Source organism: Rana temporaria, chromosome 1 (genome assembly GCF_905171775.1).
Source record: "Rana temporaria chromosome 1, aRanTem1.1, whole genome shotgun sequence".
Lineage (NCBI taxonomy): Eukaryota > Metazoa > Chordata > Amphibia > Anura > Ranidae > Rana > Rana temporaria.
The window spans coordinates 302,872,411-302,891,315 of record NC_053489.1 but is presented as its reverse complement, the minus strand read 5'-3'; the positions used below and the strand labels follow the sequence as shown (position 1 = coordinate 302,891,315).

Here is an 18,905-nt window from a genome sequence, read left to right as displayed (position 1 = left end):
CCTGAGGCTCAGGTTCATGAAGCGAGAGGTCAGAAACTCGACTCTCGCTTCTTCAGGGCCTTTCCACACCTGCAAAGCAGTGCAATACTTTGCCAGAATGGAAATCATCATTGTGTACGTCGTAAACGTTGAGAAAATTTTGGCCTGAAAATGAACTCATGACTCACTGGGAAAATCTAATTATTAACAACAATAGCACCATTTTATACTCAACATATTACTTATTCTTAGAAACATATGGAAATCTTTCCTTCTGCATCATTCTTTGCTCTCATTCATTTTTATTTTTATATATTTAAATTTTCCTTCACGAGAGAGCATATATTCGCCATTTAATATTTTTTTGTGGTTTGCACCTGTTTATATATTTTTGGTATTTACTACTTCACTGTATTTATTTATTTTTAAGACAAAAAATGTTTGATTTTTTTTTTATGAGGCCCTAAAATGCTAGAACAGTACAAATAGACCCAACATTGTTTGGTTTAGTGTAGTATAGGACATAGCATATACACTGTAGCAGTCAGAGGGGTGTTGGTCAGTGCTCCTTTAAATGTTAGTGGTCCTTGGTGGGTTTCCCTTTAATGTTGGTGATCAGTGGTGTGTCCCCTGTGAGTTATCTGTTAGTGGTGAGTGGTGTTTTTCCTCCATTACATTGGTGGTCTATAATCAGTATGCCCCCCCCCCCCAGCTGTTCTGTGTAAGCTTTTGCTGCTCAGTGTACCCTCTTCAGTCTGCCAGTGTTATTACTTGCAGTGTCTCACAGTGATCACAAGGCGCATAACCACTCTGACTGGCTCTGTACATTTTGTCTGTGATATGTGCTGTCTAATGACAGCTTGATCAGAGGCATTCAAAAGGTGCACTGGCTGCCTGTCTGTATTCTGCAGCATCATTTATAAATGGCTCCCCAAAAAAATGTTTTCCCCCTCCTGACATTTTTTTCAAGCAATGACGCATTAGTAAGATAATTAATCTGGTCCTCACCAAATTCTGGAAATAGATAAATGTGATGTCAGCTGATACAGTAAATAACACATAACAGGTTTGAATAAGTCACGCTTTTAGACATCACTATACACCATCATTTGTGGATATCTATAGTTATCAGAATAATTAATTATTAAAGGAGTTTGCTTCCTCGAGAGGTTTAAATAAGGACCTAAATGTATTTCAGTATTTTAGGATTGACAATGTGTAAAAGTAGGCTACCAGCTGAACTCTTAATAGCACAGCTGATAGCTTCTACCCTTTTAGTGACTGTGGCCAAGAGTGTCATCGACCATCTGTTTAGCTTCCTAGACAGTCCGACAGTCCTTCAAAATCACATGCATCAAATGACGGGCATTTAATCTGTATGGGCACTATTATAACATAAGCTGGCTTGTTCAGGGAGGCAGGGCAAACATTGCACCTGAAGTGCATGGCTTAGTAATCCATAGCCACTAATCAGATTTCATTTTAGTAAGATGACTGAAAGGTGAATTGCAATTTTATAGTTTCCAAAATATAACAGTAGATAGAAAGCTTTAACACACCGTACAGCTTAAGAAGGTAAGCATAAGAAAACTGTCTATGATTTCTCAGAATATCTAACATTCAGTCACAGTAATCAGTTCATATCCTAAATTAGAGCACCTTTATATAACGGTATTATGTAACAAATATTCTTCCGAAAACTGGTCAAAACAGATTCTCCATGAAAATACAAGGTCTACTGTAATAATAAAAATGCTGATTAAAAGCTAAACACATAACAATCTTCAGAAGAAAAAGGAAAAAATACTTAACTTTGGAACTCAACTTCCAAATGCTTCCTGTAGGCACTAGTGACTACACTGGGCATTACTACTGCATCTTAGGTAAGCTGAGTGTCCTGCATTCTGCAAGACTATGCTGCTGCACTATGCCCCTCAGCTTTTGCAGGGGCAGCGGGAAGGCAAGGTCCAATAATATTTTTCTTTAATTTCCATTTTTTTTTACAGGGTTTGGGAACTAGGAAATGAGAATGGCTTGAATTGTTTTGCAAAGTCCTCTTAATGTAGTTTTAAGCACTTAATATAAAACCAACATATGTATTTAAACGTTATTCATACTTCTATCATACGTAATTTTTTGAATAAAACTTTTGTAATGACCTATTTCATTATTTGCAACTGGCACCACTATCTTCTCAGGGCCTGCACTTTTCCCTTCATCACCGGTCAGATATGCCCTAACACAGTATCTACCTGTGTCAGAAGCCCCGGACTACATATCTCATGAGGCACTATGCAACAATTTTAATTGTGTAATTTGGGGAAAAAATGTCAGTCAGAGGCATCTGGGCAGGGAGGTGGGCACATCTCAAACTTCCTGCACTTGTCTTGCAACTGTGAGCTGCTTGTTCATGCAGTGGAGTGAGTGAACCAGTCAATAAAATGAGCCAATGCAGAAACAGATGTAGGTGAGGGAGGAATAAATTATATAAAATTGATATACTGTACAAAAACGGAAGACAGTGAGAGGGAAACAAAGATGGGGCAAAAAAGCTTGTGATTAGTGAGTGATCTCTTATAGTCCATTAATTGCTATGGATTAAATAACTTTTTTGTATTATATAAAATATGATATATATAAAAGAATATAACTATAAACTGCACCCTGTGTCTCCTAGCAGAGATCTTACATCACCAGGTGTAGAATGTTCCTTTATAATTGGTACAAACAGAGAAACTGGTATCATTACCTCTTTACGTGTATGAAGTAAGTTCTAATGAGCTGGAAAACAAATAAATGTATTGTTATAAAAATACAGAGGGAAATAAAATGATCTATGTTGACCAGTCGGGTGCAAGTGTTATGTTACCTAAATACCATACACTAACTGGGCCTTCATAACTTATACCAATTTTAGACGGCTGACTTAAAAATTGGATTTCATCTAACTTTCTTTCATTTATTTATAATTCTGATGGTTAAATATGTGAGGTTGAAATGACATCATTCAAAAACTGTTAGGGGATTAAGTCCATATGCCTTGTCATATGGACAAATAGCTATTTAAATCCGTCTCTACTTCATTTAACTTCATTATCTTCTGTATGTACTTGAAACTGAAATATGACCCCTAGCCTTTCTGTATTTTAGAGTCTTTTTCATAAAGATTTTTTATTAAAAAAGAAAAAAGAACTGTCACAAATCATTGATCAGTTGTCACTGATGTGTCTGTGCTTAATTAAAAGCAAATGTCATTTGATTTATTTATGTATATATAACATCAGTAGTACTTAATTTCTATTATAATACAGCAATCTCTAGATCTTGGATTAAAAATCTTATATCTGATAAGCCACTAATGACTGCATAAAATATAAAACAAACATCCCAATTAATCTCCAAGCTGTGCCCCAGCCAAGCACTCTTCCTCCAGTTCCAGAATATGTCATTATATGCGGCTGTACCTATTTAAGCTGTGCTAACACTCATGTACTGGAATTCTATTCATAACTGCAAAACTCAGTAAACATCAGCAAAGTGAACATATGGTTTTCTGCTTGCAGAAAGCCAAACAGGTGTCTGCAGTGAGCAGGTGTTATTCTGAATGTTTGAACTTGCCGCCCATCAATAGTTGACTGCCATGACATTCCCCTAACAGGTGGCTAGAGGCACTTGGCTGACCATGTGATGTTTGCTAAGGGAGCCACCAGCATTGGCTGGAGGCTGCAGGCAGGGGAAGATGGGGCTTTTCTTTATTGCTTTGATGAGGATATTGCCCAAATTCATGTCTCATTAGTGTTTCCTAAAGTCCTTTTGGAAGAGAACAGCAGTTTAATTAAGAGCTTTCATAAAAAAAACGTTTCCACATACTTTTCCCCCTGCAGCATTCTAGCACATCAGAGTCCATCAGATTTGCCCCAGGCATAGTCAAACAGATATGCATCTGGTGTTCCATTTGTGCAAGCTGTCAATACATACTCAGTGTCTCACACCAGCTCCCTTTCACCTCCTCCCCAGATAGAGTTCCTTGTAGAGAGATCAGTTTTGATGACTTTTTTATTATTTGCATAAGCCACATCTCTTTGATGTGGTGCAAAGAAAAATATGGCCATCCAGAGCCTGAGGATGTGCTCTGTATTCTAAAAGTAATGTGATCTTGCAGTGCAAAAGGTGGTTTAAATTATATCTGTGAATTCAGTAATCTCAAGTCTCCAAAACAGAGTGGGCTAATTATTAGGCTGCTGCAAATCAATATATATTGCCCCAGTGGTACCAGGATTACCTGTCAGATTTTAATAATAAAAAAAAAATATTCCCCCTGCTTCCCTTTTCGCTCTGCTCTGATGTAAAAGAGAATGGTACACATCACATGTTTACAAGTTAAGGATGCACTTCCATCAGACTGTATTGCAGGCTATTCCTTTGAGTAATGCATACACCAGCCCAGCCATTAAGAATTATTGCCTTTGGGGGTGCAGACACTGAGCTTGGGAAAAATGCAGACATTAGTCTCTATGGCTAAGCCTGGCGTTTGCACAACATTTCACAGAATGGCACAGGATGCAAAGACTCTGGGTGGGCTTTGACAGCAAAACATTTCATTTGTCTGCATCTGAGATCCTCTTTTACTTTTCTCATTTTGAAAACATTGGCCATGCAATGCTCAAATCTTGCATTCAGTTTCTGACCAACAGATCCTACTTTTACCTATGACTATACAATCATTACTCCAGGGAATGTTGATCAAGGACATTCATTGGAATACATTGACTGTTTCAGTATGGATGACCAGTACATTTAAAAGTATCTTCCTGGCCATCCTTTGAAAAACACATAGGACATTTCCTCCCAAACCATACCTTTATTTAGTGTGACTTCACCTCTTTCATGGAGAAGTTTTATTGTAAAACATTGCAAATTAATTCTGTTCTGCTGGCTGCCCAGTCAATGAATTATTTGTTTTAGCAAAAAAAAAAAATTATATATACAACAAGGAGCAATCGGTATCTAAGAAAAAATATACAAATAAAAACCAGGTAAGGTATTTGCAGATTATCATTCTTAAACTGGCCGTAGATGGATGGAAATTCGTCCAGTTCAGAAATAGCTGGACAAATTTCAATCCATCTATGGCTGTTCCTGTTCATGGGAAGTTACTCTTTTGATTGGCTTCTCATGAACTGGATTGTTGGAAAAATTCAGCTTCAATTCAGTCATTTTGTAAACTAAAGTTAGTCACACTCTAAGCTAAATAATGAAAGGTGCACCCCATAACCAGTTGTAGAGAAACAAATGCGTATTTTAAGCAGTTGTCAATTGACTTGCAAGTCTCTGGTGCTTTGTTAAAGGTTACCAGTTGAACTATCTTTGTAGCTTTTTTAAATGTAAGGTGAATGCAGTTGTGAAAAAAGGCTTAATATGAGACCAACATATTGCTGGGAGTTGAAATACTTCTTCTTCCTAATACGGTGGCCAGTTTCTTCTTCCTAATACTGGGCTGGCTCACAAATGATGACAGTGCAGATTGATTATGACAGACCCCTGGAAGGCACTGGTGACATAGTCTTCCCGGGAGGCTGCTTTAAGGCATTGGCTTTGTCACCAGTGCCTCTTAGGCCTCGTACACACGATAGGTTAACCAGAGGACAACAGTCTGAAGGACCGTTTTTATCGGTCAAAACCGATCGTGTGTGGGCCCCTCAGGTTATTTAACCTTCGGTTAAAAAAAATACAACTTGCTTCAAAATTTAACCGATGTATGCAAAACCATCGGTTAAAAATCCACGCATGCTCAGAATCAAGTCGACGCATGCTTGGAAGCATTGAACTTCGTTTTTTTCAGCACATTGTTGTGTTTTATGTCACCACATTCTGACACAATAGTTTTTTTAACCGATGGTGTGTAGACGCGACGAACCATCAGTCAGCTTCATTGGTTAACCTAATGCCGCGTACACACCATCACTTTATGTGATGAAAAAAAACGTCGTTTTGAAAAACGTCAATTAAAATGACCGTGTGTGGGGGAAAACGTCGTTTTATGTCTTGTGAAAAACGACAAAAAAAAAATTGAAGCATGCTTCTATTTTTTGTGTCGTTTTTCAAAACGTGTGTAGGCTAAAACGACGTTTTTAAACCTGCGCATGCTCAGAAGCAAGTTATGAAGCAAGCTTCAATGGAAAAGAGTGCTGAACGTAACCGCGCTTTGCTAGAGCATTTTGAAAAAACGATGGTGTGTAGGCAACGTCGTTTTTGAAAATGAAGTATATATATATATATATGTATATATATATATACATATAATGGCATTTTGCTGCACACGTTTATTGTGTTGATTGGTGAGCATGCGGATGCATGTGTTTTGGGGATTTTGGTCTACTTTAGAGAACTACATCTGTATTTGACAGCTGTCAGAGAGATTTCAATAAGTGAATTTATCACAGCTCGTTTTTTATACTGGATTGGCTTGTTTTAAGCTAAACAGATGCTAATAAAACCTAGAACATACATGGATTAATTATTGCACCCCCAAAATTCAATTTTTCATCTTTGACCACTGGTTTCACACCAGTTGTACATTTTAAAATGATGTTGATTGTGTAAATGAAATACGCTGTACTTTGTTCAGAATTTGGGGATAAGAGCTTATTTCGAAAAACTAGCACAGGCTGTTTATTCAGCAAATTACCTAGCTTGTTGTTTTTTCTTATTGCACCCAGATGTCTTATAATACAGAGGTGTTCCTTAGACAATTGTTAGTGGCAGCATTTGTAAGTTATTATATTTTATTTAGAATAGTCTCGGATTTTAACAGTGTTTCAGTAATTAGTTATTATGCGGATCACAGTTCCCTTGTGTTAACTGATTTTTAGTTTAAAACTTGATCCAACAATTACATTCTTATGGGCATATCTCCTCTCTGAATTTGAGAAATCACTTAGTTCCTGAAGTCATTATAATCAGTATCTTGCATGTTATTACAGCAACATTTTGCGCTAACCTTTTCTTTATTCGGACTACTTTGAGACTTCATAGCTGTTCTTATTATTTCTTTTTTTTCTTAGCTTTGTAAAAAACTCACTGTTGCAAAATAAAATGATTCAGTCTGCCTGTTATCAGGGAGAGGTAGATGCAGATTTTTTACGATAAAACAGTGTTAAGGCATTACTAACTTGGCCTTTATGTTAGTTTCTGGTAACAAGTGCACATTGAACTCCTACATTTGTTTGGAATCAGAAATTGTTACTGAAGTCTCCTAGCCTTGCAGACCTTCAAATCAACATATTTTTTTAAAACAATAGATTTTTTTTCAAAAAGGCTGTTAGAACCCTGCTGCCACCAACTTAAGCAGTTTCAAGTAAAAGCCCAGAACATCAAGTATTGTAAATACGTACTTGCAGCATTTTTTCTTTCCATAAAGCATTTTTATTGACTTTCAGTGTGCCTCTGAGATTCCCCACAAAATCTAGCTTCTTCAGGAAAAGACATTCTCTAGCACAGCCTCCTTCCACCATGTCATATCTCCTTCAAATCGCCTGGGAGTGTCAAATTACCGCCTGTGCTGGACAAGCTCCTCCACCTCCAACCTCTTCACACAACCTTATATGTAGCCACCCAGATGGGAATACTAATAGAGTGAAACTTGAGTGGAAGATTTGAGTTAGTTAGGGCTGCTGACATCACATATAACATGGCAGTACACCGACAGCAGGGATATTAGATTTCAGCTCAAGGGAAATAACCAGTAAATAACATGCTTTAAATATGTTAAATGCACATATAGGGGGGAAATTCATAAAGAGACCCTATACACTTCTGCCAGGCTGATGTACTAAAATTATTGGTGCTTTTGCCCGATTCATGCTCTTGTAAGAGACAGGTACATGAATTTGTCTGAGCCTGATGCCCCGTACACCGGGTCAGACTTATTACCGGCCAAAATCACATCGGAATTCCGAGGGAGTTCCAACGGAGAAAAAGAGAACATGTTCTCTATCTAAACTCCGACGGAATTCCTCGGAATTTCCGATGAAAAAAGTCCATCTGACTTTTACTCAAGTCATTTTCCAAATATGGCCATTGCCATATTTAGGTAATGACATCACCGGTACCCTGGCTCCTTTGCATTTAGCTTTTAGCTTAGGAATAGAGACCTGTGCGGGAAGCTGTCACATTTACGAAAGCTTCCCAGCCCAGACATGCCCTGCTCTGACCACTAATGTACTACTGCATGGCAACTCAGAGCTGGTCTTAATCATCATCAGTTTCCTAATCTGCGAAATGGTGGTAATTCTTTAAGGACCTGTCATTGCCACAGCTACAGATTTTTAAAGCAGAGGTGGTTACCTGAATTTGCTGCATGTGCGACAATGTTAGAGAAGATATTTGCCTCAATTCAGCACAGGTAGTTCCAAGGGAACTTTTGCTAGAACAGTGCCATTAAACACACATTTCTCAGATAGTCTCATGGGAAGATTGTTGTAGAAATGGATGATGTGGAAGCAGGGTCTATTTAAGTTCTATAATACAATATATTTTTCTTTGCTTTTTACTCTTCATCTCTAGTTACTCACATGGCATGGGCTCTAACTATTACAAATATGGTCTAGGAAGTGATACAGTTTAAAAATCAATTCAAGGTAATGAGAGAAAGCAATCCTGTCAAACAAACACTGTAGCTGTGCTTAAACCATAAATTCTTTTAACATCTGAATCTGAGTTCCCTGCAGCAAGATACCAGAAAGCACTTCACAGGGTGAATCACATTAAAACTACCAAGGCAGTTTTGAATTTGATTGCTGGCTGTGACAAACTTCTTGGTATTGATATTTTTTGTATCAGGCTTTGTGAACATGTCCCTAATATGATATACAGTCAGATAGTTAGAATCTGAAGGTAATAATTTTTGGTTTAAAGAGGCAACACAGTAAAGATCACAGGAGCCCCACTGTTTTGGTAAGTATACCCTATTGCGGAAATGTTCACCATAGGATCAAAAAAAGCCAAAAAGTTGCGACCATAATGTTGAAAATGTTCATGATAAATACCTTGAATTCTGTTGGACTTTTTCAATAACATAGCCCTCATAGTAATATATGGAATATACAATTTTAGAATTTGCTGCTATAGGTTTTGGCACAGTGTTGTACTTTTCACTGTGTTGTTAAAACCACTTATAAGATTGAAAACTACATCCAAAAGAAAATATGAGTAGAGTTAAATGAAAAGAAAAAAAAATCTTAATAAATGACTGGTTTAGTATAGTGAGTGCCAGATATTTGTAATAGTATGGATAGAGCATTATCGCTGGATGATAGGCTTTTGCACCAATAGTGTCTTGGTTAATTCTATTCACTATACTAATAGCTGATGAGTTATGTATAGTTCAGTGATTATAGAATACCAGACATGAAGATTTTTGCAAGCTTCTGCCGCTGCTGAACATTTCTTGCAGCAGAGCTCAACCTGAGTAATCAAGCCCTCCTCATTTTTTTTGACATCACATACAGAGTTCACAGGCCAGTCAACCAGAAGCAAGCAGTGGAAAATGGAGGATCCTGGGGCTTCTGACTGTGACTGGCTGAAGATCAAAATGGAAGGTGAGAGCTAAGAAGATTACATTTACTAAAATGTATATTAAGGGTTTGTTACAAAGTTCAATAAAAATGTCAACTGCATGTGAAAACATACAATTGAATGAAAAATAGGACTTAATAGACTAGATAAAGCAGAGCAAAGTACAGCAACAAAAGGCAAGGTGAAATAATCCACAGCAACCAGTTTTGTTAACCACAGTCAGATCAGTTGAGGAATCCTTTTTTGATTGGCTGCTGTAGGGTATTTACAATTATTTGAAATGAGCACATAATCACATTACTTGCATTGACGTAAAGCTGAATTACAAGCAAAAAAAAAAAAAGTGCTCTAGCTATGTATGAGTTAGCTAGTGTAAGCACCCAAATATTAGCACTACTACCCTCCTATAACCTGCTGCACAGCAGCACACTGGGAGAAAATAAATGTCAGTATTCTGAGTCGGTCAAGGCTCTCTTTAATAAACATACTTACAGGAGGGGAGAGCCTAGGAGTTATCCTATTAGTTTTCTGCCACCCCTTAATCTTCATTATCAGACGTAAATGGGTCCTAGACCAGGCTACAATGCTACAACATAGTCATCAAAGATCTTTAGGAACTGACTATTAAAAGAGAAGTCCACCCTAACACTAAAAATGCTACATCTACAGGCATCCATGATCTAAGACTAATCTATCTAACAGTGTAAAGAAGAAATACATACCTTTTCTGCAGTCACTCCAGTCCAGTCTCCAGTGGCGGAAGCTCTGCAGAGGACACAGCCGACAACAACTGGGAAATGCCTGGGAAGTGATGTCACCCATAGAGTTACTATGGGGCTTCCGTTTTCGGCTGCCTCCTCTGCACCCGCCTCTACATTAAAGCTACCACTGACAGCTCAGTGTGGGACCGGACCACCTTTAAAAAAGGTATGTATAGCAATGTCCTCATTACAAGGTTAGATAGGTTAGTCTTGGATCGTGGATGTCTGTAGGTGCAGAGATTTTAGTGTTAGGGTGGATTTCAGAAAGTTGGATCACAAAACTTGTTGAGTTACAAACCAGATGGTAGGTAAACGTGTTCACATATAAGTATCAAATATAAGTATTTTAACTGTGGGTTTGACTGAATGTCATTTTTTTTAAAGTATTAAATATAACACAGAAACTAAATACAAAAAATAAAACCAAACTTTGCAGCTGGTTTCACACCTATTTGTTGCAGAAACTGTGGTGTGTTCCTGTGCTATTCAGGCTGAATTTTGAATGGCAGCTCAACCCACTATGCTAGGAAACCTTAAAGTGGATGTAAACCCTCTCCTATAATCAGATGATACACAGAAATTAAGCAAATCTCCCTACATAAATTTTAGGGTACTTTCACACTGAGTCGCTTGGTGCGCTGGCGGTAAAGCGGCGATATTTTTAGCTGCGATTTACCGTCGCGTTTGCCGCGATTTTCGGGCGCTGGGGGGGATTTAACCTCCGCTAGGGGGCGAAAAAGGGTTAAACCTGCCTGCAAAAATGCAGCTTTGCAGCATTTTGCGAGCGGTTTGGAAGCGATACACCATTGATTTAAATGGGCAGGGGTGCTATAGGAGCGGTATTTTTACCACGCCTCAAAAACCCAAAGACCCAGTGTGAAAGCCCTTAGGCTTTCACACTGGATAGAAAGGAGCGGCTCTTTCAGGGCGCATTGCAGGCGCTATTATTAGCGCAATAGCGCCTGCAAAGCGCCTTAGTGTAAAAGCAGCCTTACTTGTATATATGCTGTCTTCAGCTTTCTAGACTGTTTAGAATTCTAACATTGTGTTAGAATTTTCTCTTTCTGTTCCACCACTGGATATGGATTCTCGGTAATCACTGTGTGACTGCTGATTGGAGGAAAGCCTCACCCCCCCTCCACATAGGCAGAGGAAGTAAGAGATGTGCAGAGCTGTGCTGTGAATAGACCAGCTGTCTGCTAATCTATTTCTATGCAACATCCTGACACAAATATTCAGCTGCTTTTATCTCCCATGTCGAAAACCTTGTCAAAAGTTATCATACTGATGACAGCAGAACAGAGCAGCAGAAAGACACAGGACATATGGCTTTGGAGAGAGATAAGTAAACAATACAGATAGAGGTGCAGAGATCAGATTTCACGAAAGGGGGTTTACAATCACTTTAATGCATGTTGGTTTCAGTACACCACAATGAAAATATATGAGTCATCTGTGTGTTGTGTTTTTTTTTTTAAAATGGTTCATGTCTAGTTTGATGTGCATTGTGGGGCTTTGGCAGTACTGCAAATAAACAAGCTACCTTAATGCATTGCACATTAATGTGTAGTTCCACACACTGACCTGCACACTGTGATGCACCAAACAGATGTGAAGAGGGCCAAAAGAAAACTCTTCTGCTTTCATGCTGGTTCATATAACGGTATATTTGCCTTGCATACAAATCTGTATTCACTTTAAAAATAAAATTAGTTTGTACTTTTTAAAATATTTTTATACATTTTTTAGCCAAACATAAAATAGAACAAAGACTAGTACATGCATGGTGCATTTTAATGTATAGTGCTTTGAATGAGTACAAAATACATCAATACTTGTTTTTCAGTAAGAGTTAATTGCTACATCTTCCCCTTGAGTGAAATTCAGTCTTTTATATATTCTTGCTTTTGTGAACTTCTGTGAACAGCAAAAAGGAACGATTGTGTCTTGTGAACGTATTCTGTTACTGACAGTCTTGTGACAGCAAGGACGGGCACAATATGGCATTCAGTAGAGATGTATATAGGCCATTAGTACACTTGTCCATTCCTACAGACAATAATGGCTTGATGTTTTACCAACAGCAGACCACATACCAAGGGAAGTTTGACAGCACTTAATGCAAATATTTGGTTAAACTTTCACTGTTCACCCCATAGGCTTTTTTCACTTTTCACTGGTGGCTAAAGAACATGTTTTGTTCACACTCTCACGTGTTTTGTTCGCACAAACATTGACACCTGTACTTTTAGCAGACACAAGAGCTGATTTATGAGAACTAGAGAAAGCCAAAGCTGGTCCTGTAATAGCTAACCAGCTTCATAGGGGATGATATACTAAAGTAATAGTGTGTATTCACATTGCAGATTCATTCTTTAGCTTATCTATGTTCACTTTAGTTTAACAATTACTGTATTTGCAAGAAAAATTATATAAATCAACTCAAATGTTTCATTGTTGCAGTGTGAATTAGATAATTAAAGCAAAAATGACAGTTTCTGTTGCAGCCCTACTATTTTTATTAGTATTAGTCTTTATAAATCAGCCATCACAGTGATATATGGGGATCCACCATACTTAAAGGAGAAGTCCATCCTGGGCTCATTCGGCTGGACTTCTCTTATGTGTCACAGGAGTGCAATTTGTTTTGCACTCCTGTGACTCGTTTTCAGCAGAGAGAGGTCTGAAGTCCACTCTCTGCTGACGTCACCAGGATCAGTCCAGGCGCCGCATCATCCCAACTCCGGAAGTCTGGATCCACCAGGTGCCTGGACTGATAAGCGTCTCAGTCTTTCATCGAGCCGCTGAGACGGACGCCCTCCGCAGCTCAGTGCTCCAATGAGCATAGAGGAGTAGAGCAGGAGAGATGCTGACTGACAGGCAGCAGCTCTCCACTCTGGGGGGTGAGTGAACCAAGCCATCCGGGATGTTCGGTGGCTCGGTTCTCAGTGAAGAGGTGGCGGGGGACAGATTCCACATCTGTCCGATACGGCATCCACCTAGGTAAGTATGAATATGAGATAAAAAAATCCCATACTTTGCTTTTAAGGTCTCCTCTTCGAGGACCTAGCAGGGATCTAACCTTCCCCTACTCTTTCCTATACAATGTAATATTTTTTATATATAGGCACTGTCAGTGGAATCCCACTGCAGAAAGACTGTTACCACGTTAATTTTAAAATAGGACTTGCTGGTGATAAATAATGTTAATTGATGAAACCTACCCAGAAAGCCTGTGCTTGAGTGCCTGGGTATGCAAACCTGCTGCAGTAAATATAAGGGGGTCCCACACTCCTACTTGGATTTATTGGAGGTTGAAGCAGCAAAGGCTAGAATCCACAATCTTAAACAGGAACACCCAAAGCTTTTAATTGGGCAGGTAAACAGTCAGAAATTATGTCAGGGAGATAGTTTTGCTGGAGTACCTAAGACATCAGCCTAGTACACGCAAGCCGTATGTCGGGCAGCATCAGCCGGTTCAATAGAAACTGGCCGACATTCAGATAGTGTGTACTGCAGCATAAGGGAAGGCTGAAAAAGGTCTGCCAACCAGTTCCCAATCAGCGCTCTCAGCCAATGGAACACAATAGGACAGCAGGGGAGATCGCTGTACTAACAGCTCTAAAGCCTACTACAGGCGGGTCAAATTACAGGCAGCATTGGTCGGTTCAATAGAAACATACTGCAGCCGGTCCGACAGAAGCCAACTGTTTGGCTAGCTTCTGTTGATGGGACATGATCAAAAAAGGTCTGCCGACTGGCTCCCGATTTGCGCTGTCAGTCAATGGCTGAAAGTGATGACCAGAGTGTTCTGGCGGTCGGCCTTCCCCCTATCAGAACACATTAAAACAGCAGGGGAGATTGATGTACTAACACCAGGTAGTTAGTACAGCGGCTCCTACCTGAGCTGTCAGATTTTTTCTCCGTTCAGCCCGCTGGGTTGAATGAGAGAAAAAACTACTAGTGTGTACTAGGCTTAAGCAAAATATTTGATAAGTACAGTGTGCTATTATAGTTATTCAATACTGTTAAAATTTACTTTTTTTCATGTACTAAGTACATGCTACTTAGAAACTAGGAAGTACGGGAGTAAATAGATTCATGTTTCTTTCTTCTTCATGGTATGTTACTCCACATATTAGATGTTTCTTAACTCAAAATTGTATAGTGCATCTTATTTATCTAAATATGGCAGCTGACAGACTGTAAAATTCTACCATAAATGTTATGTCATAATGTGTGACATGCTAGGGCTGTATGTCACTGTGGTTAGTAATAATGTTACTGGGATGTTATCTGAAAATGTAGCAAAGAAAAACTCTTCTAAGCACTATATGCCAACCACATTGTACTAAAACTATATTTTTTATGAGAAAACAAAGCCTACATCATAGAGTGTTCCAATGCCTTTGGCTGGAACATTGTGGATAAATGTGGACTCGTGATTTTATGTGTGGCCAGTCCACCTCTCTAGTCTAGCATCACACATTCTCTAAAAGAAGATCAAATCTTTGGTACCATGATGAGATGTAAGCTTTCAATACTTTTCTATGTACAAGCTGTGCTCTCACTTAACATTACGTATAGAAGGTATTAACAGCAGGTACTTAGGGGCTGATGTACTGCAGAGTTTACCTTTACCTCTTCTGTTTTCATTTCAAGGGTTAGAATTAAATGAAAAGCTCAACTACAGCCTTTTATTATAAAATCTTTGATTTTCTCCAGGAGTGTTTTCACCTAGACAGTAGGGCAAAAACAGCAATAACATCCTGGCACAGAGTATAAATATTTCTTTCTCTGTTGAATAAAATGTTTAATGGTGTCCTTTGTCACCATTGTGGGGGTTTCCCATCACTTCCTCTTCTTTCTGATACCTGTCAAATAACCAGAACGTGGGAAGATTTTTTTGTGTGTGATATCCCTCAAAAAGACATGAAGCAAAGATAAATCTTCCAGAGACACTATGAGAAAATTGTCATAGGTTCCAGTCCTTTTATATGCTAAAAATAAGTTTTAGCTTACGTTGATATTTTATCCTCTAGCAAATTTCCTCTATACATTTTAAGGCTGCCAAGTTCTGGGCCATAAATGAGCTTCTGCAAGGAAAGTAGGTTAAATGCATTGATTGGTAATATTAATAGTAGTAATACCTCAATCTTGATTGCAAATGTCTGCAAGCAGTTTTACAATCTAAGCAAAAGACTGGTAAGATGACCACATTTTAAAATCCATTTTGAAACATAAGTGGGCTAACATAGTAAAACATGTGTGATTGTATAAAACAATAGGTGTGTTAGTTCGAATAAAATCAGTTTTACTTTTGTGGGTCTAGTAACACTTTAAAGGAGTTGTAAAGTAAAAAATTGTTTCACCTTAATGCAATCTATGCATTAAGGTGAAAAAACTTCTGATGCTGCTGCCCCCAAGCCCCCGTTATACTTACCTGACCCCTCGAAAGTTCCGCGCATGGTCCCGAGATCCTCTTCGCCTCTCAGCCTGGCCGCTGATTGGCTAGAGCAAATGGATTGAGACTCAATGCTGCTGTCAATCACATCCAGTGATGCGGCGCGCCGAAGGGCGTGGCTGAGTGATACAGTGAGCGGCTATGGCCGCTCGCTGTATCACGGGAGCGCCCCCGTAATTACTCACCACCATGCAAGCTCTCTCACATGACTGTGGTCAGTACTAGTGGGGAGGACCAGAGACAGCCGCCGAGGGACCCTAGAAGATGTGGATCGGGGCCACTCTGTGCAAAACGAACTGCACAGTGGAGGTAAGTATAACATGTTTGTTATTTTAAAGGTAAAAAAAAAAATTCTTTACCAACCCTTTAAGATCTCTTTTACTGAGTGATTTGGGGGTTGATATATTAAAAACAAGATGCTTGTTTAAGAAGGCCCTAGAATGTTTGCAAGTGACAGGTCCAATATGAACATTGGAAACACTCTGACCATACAGGGTTAAAGGGGTTGTAAAGTCGGAAGGTTTTTTATGCATTAAGATAAAAAGCCTTCTGTGTGCAGCAGCCCCCTCAGCCCCCCCCCCCCCAATTCCCTACATGAGCCCCATCTCTGTACAGCGATGTCTGGGAGTGTCTCAGATGTCCGGGACTCTCCCTTCTGATTGGCCGAGACACAGCAGCGGCGCCATTGATTAGCCAATCAGGAGAGAGAGGGGCGGAGCCAAATTGCAGCTCCATGTCTGAATGGACTCAGGGAGTGTGCAGATCGGCTTGGGTGCCCCATAGCAAGGTGATTTCTGTGGGGGCACTCAACAGGAAGGAGGGGCCAGGAGCACCGAAGAGGGACATGAGAAGAGAAGGATCTGGACTGCTCTGTGCAAATCCACTGCACAGAGCAGGTAAGTATGACATGTCTGTTATTTGTGTAGAAAAAAAACAAGACTTTACACCAGGTACAAAGATGTCTGTATGTGTGGAGTCTCATCAGCTTCACACATTCTCTAAAGAATTTATATTTCATTAACTGGAAGCAATGCATACTGTGGGTCTATATCACTATTAGTGACCTTTTTACCCTTTTCATGAGATGTAGTGTTAGTTGATCTCTTTTATCACTGTTATAGACTTTGGTTCTTTCATATTATAAACATAATCTGAATTTCCTTCAGTATTTTTCCTTTGTGTATAATATAATTTTGTGTTCTTAAGATTAAAATGTATTTTGCTTTTCTGCAGTTATAGAGAGTTTGGGTAATGGTCAAAGCAACTTTTTTCTTTTTTTTATGAAAACATGTGGGATTTGTGTTTTAAAGCATTTTCTTTTCTTTTAAGGATGGCAGGTATAACTGTAGTGTGTTTGTTTTCTGTAAGGATTAGTATGTCTAGCTGAAAAAAAAAAAAAAACAGCCATGTATCTGATTTAGTGATGCCCTGAGTATCTGAGAAATAATGAATAAATGAATTACTCCAGCGATACGCCTGTCTGGTATGAAAGGAATGTGATTTTGGTTTAATAGGCTGAAGACAAGCAAACTATTATTGAAGTCTTCATCTAGAGGCTGGTCATTTGTGCTTGTTCGTCTGCTTGTCACAATGAGGTCTAATAACTGAACTAAGTGGGGCACGTAGCAGTGACTAGCAGAATCTGTGCCTAGCAGGGATCAGAAATGTGTGTTGGTTGTAGTGTCAATCTATATTCTATAGTAAGCTGTTACCATTTTACAACAGGCAATATTTTAGTAACACAAACAAGCAAATGTAATCATGTTGAAGGCACTCACCTCAGCTGTTCGCATCTTGACACTTTTTTGTATTACTTTAAACAGATATGTCCTCCCCAACTATGAAGAAGCCTGAAAAGCCATTGTTTAGCCCAACATCACCACAGGATTCTTCATCGAGACTGAGCACGTTTCCCCAGCATCATCATCCGGGGATTCCAGGAGTAGGACATAGTGGTAAGGGCAACAAATGCTATAATCTAGTCTAGTCTTCCAAAATTCTGCTGTATGTAAACACAAGGCACCTGCAAGTTTTGAAGCAGGAGTTATTGTTGATAATGTTATGAGCTCCTTTTGTGCAAAAAAAGAAGCATGTAGTTGTGAATAACAGATTTGTTGTGCTGGATATTAGTAGTAGTATTGTCCCAATTTAAAACAGGTTTGTGACCATGATGAAATAAGTAAAGAAATAAATAACTGCAGACCTTGGAAAATGTGGCTGATATAATCTGCATTGGGTAGATGCCCAGATGTATTTTGCTAAAACATAAGGTAAAAGTGATGGGGCATAACAACAAGGGGAAAAGCTTTACAGGCCACTAACTTTTCACATAAAAAAAGTGTAGGATATGGTGTATAAGTTAGCTCCACTGTGACAGACCATGACTGTTGACTTGAAGTCATTCAGGGAAAATAATTTGTATCAGTGTTGAACAACACTTCATACTAATTTGTATACAGGTTGACCCGGTTTAACCTCCCTGGCGGTATGATTCTTTCAGAAAAAACATGCTAAAAGCGGTACCATTATTTGCAAGGAAATTTGGCGTTTTATATTGTAGGTCTGTAATTTTTAGAAATAACTCACTTAAATCTAACCAAACAAGATTCTAATAGGCATCCCGTGTATTACATTTTTTTAAAAACAAAATTATAAATTATAATATAATAAATAATTATAAATAATTATAACAAATAATAATATAATTATAATAAAAATGATTCAATAATGTAATCAAATCAAAATCACTGAAATTTGCTCAGTTGCAGAATTGTCGCTGTCATTACTTTTATTTTTTTATGACGAATTTCCCCACAAATCGCTATCGCACAATTCTGCAAGTGATTATAATTTATTATCGCTGTTTTTTAGCTGATCTAAAACTATTTTTGACATAAAGGGACACTTTTGGTTGCTATGGACAATCTACAGTTTGCAGGGAGAAAAAAAGGTTTTTATTATATAAAATGACATGCAGGACACTGGGCAGACCACTAGGGACAGGGGGGGTGTGTTTTTTTTACATACAGTACTGTAATCTATAAGATTACAGTATACTGTGTGTATAGTGTTTGTTTACCTTTTTGAATTTGGCGCCGTTCTCCGTCCCCGTGCGTCGTAACGTC

At 38.7% G+C, this 18,905-nt stretch overlaps 1 protein-coding gene across 6 annotated transcripts in view; it reads left to right on the top strand.

Moving 5' to 3' along the window:
• NFIB (nuclear factor I B) overlaps positions 1-18,905 on the top strand; it is a 288,819-nt gene that overhangs the window by 194,513 nt on the left and 75,401 nt on the right. For 5 of the 6 annotated variants that reach the window (XM_040358479.1, XM_040358473.1, XM_040358481.1 and 2 more), the window contains 2 exons: positions 9,489-9,578; positions 17,604-17,735. In XM_040358479.1, the coding sequence (XP_040214413.1) occupies positions 9,489-9,578; positions 17,604-17,735 (222 nt within the window). The remainder of the gene's footprint in view (positions 1-9,488; positions 9,579-17,603; positions 17,736-18,905) is intronic. The other variant, XM_040358484.1, reaches the window with a different exon arrangement.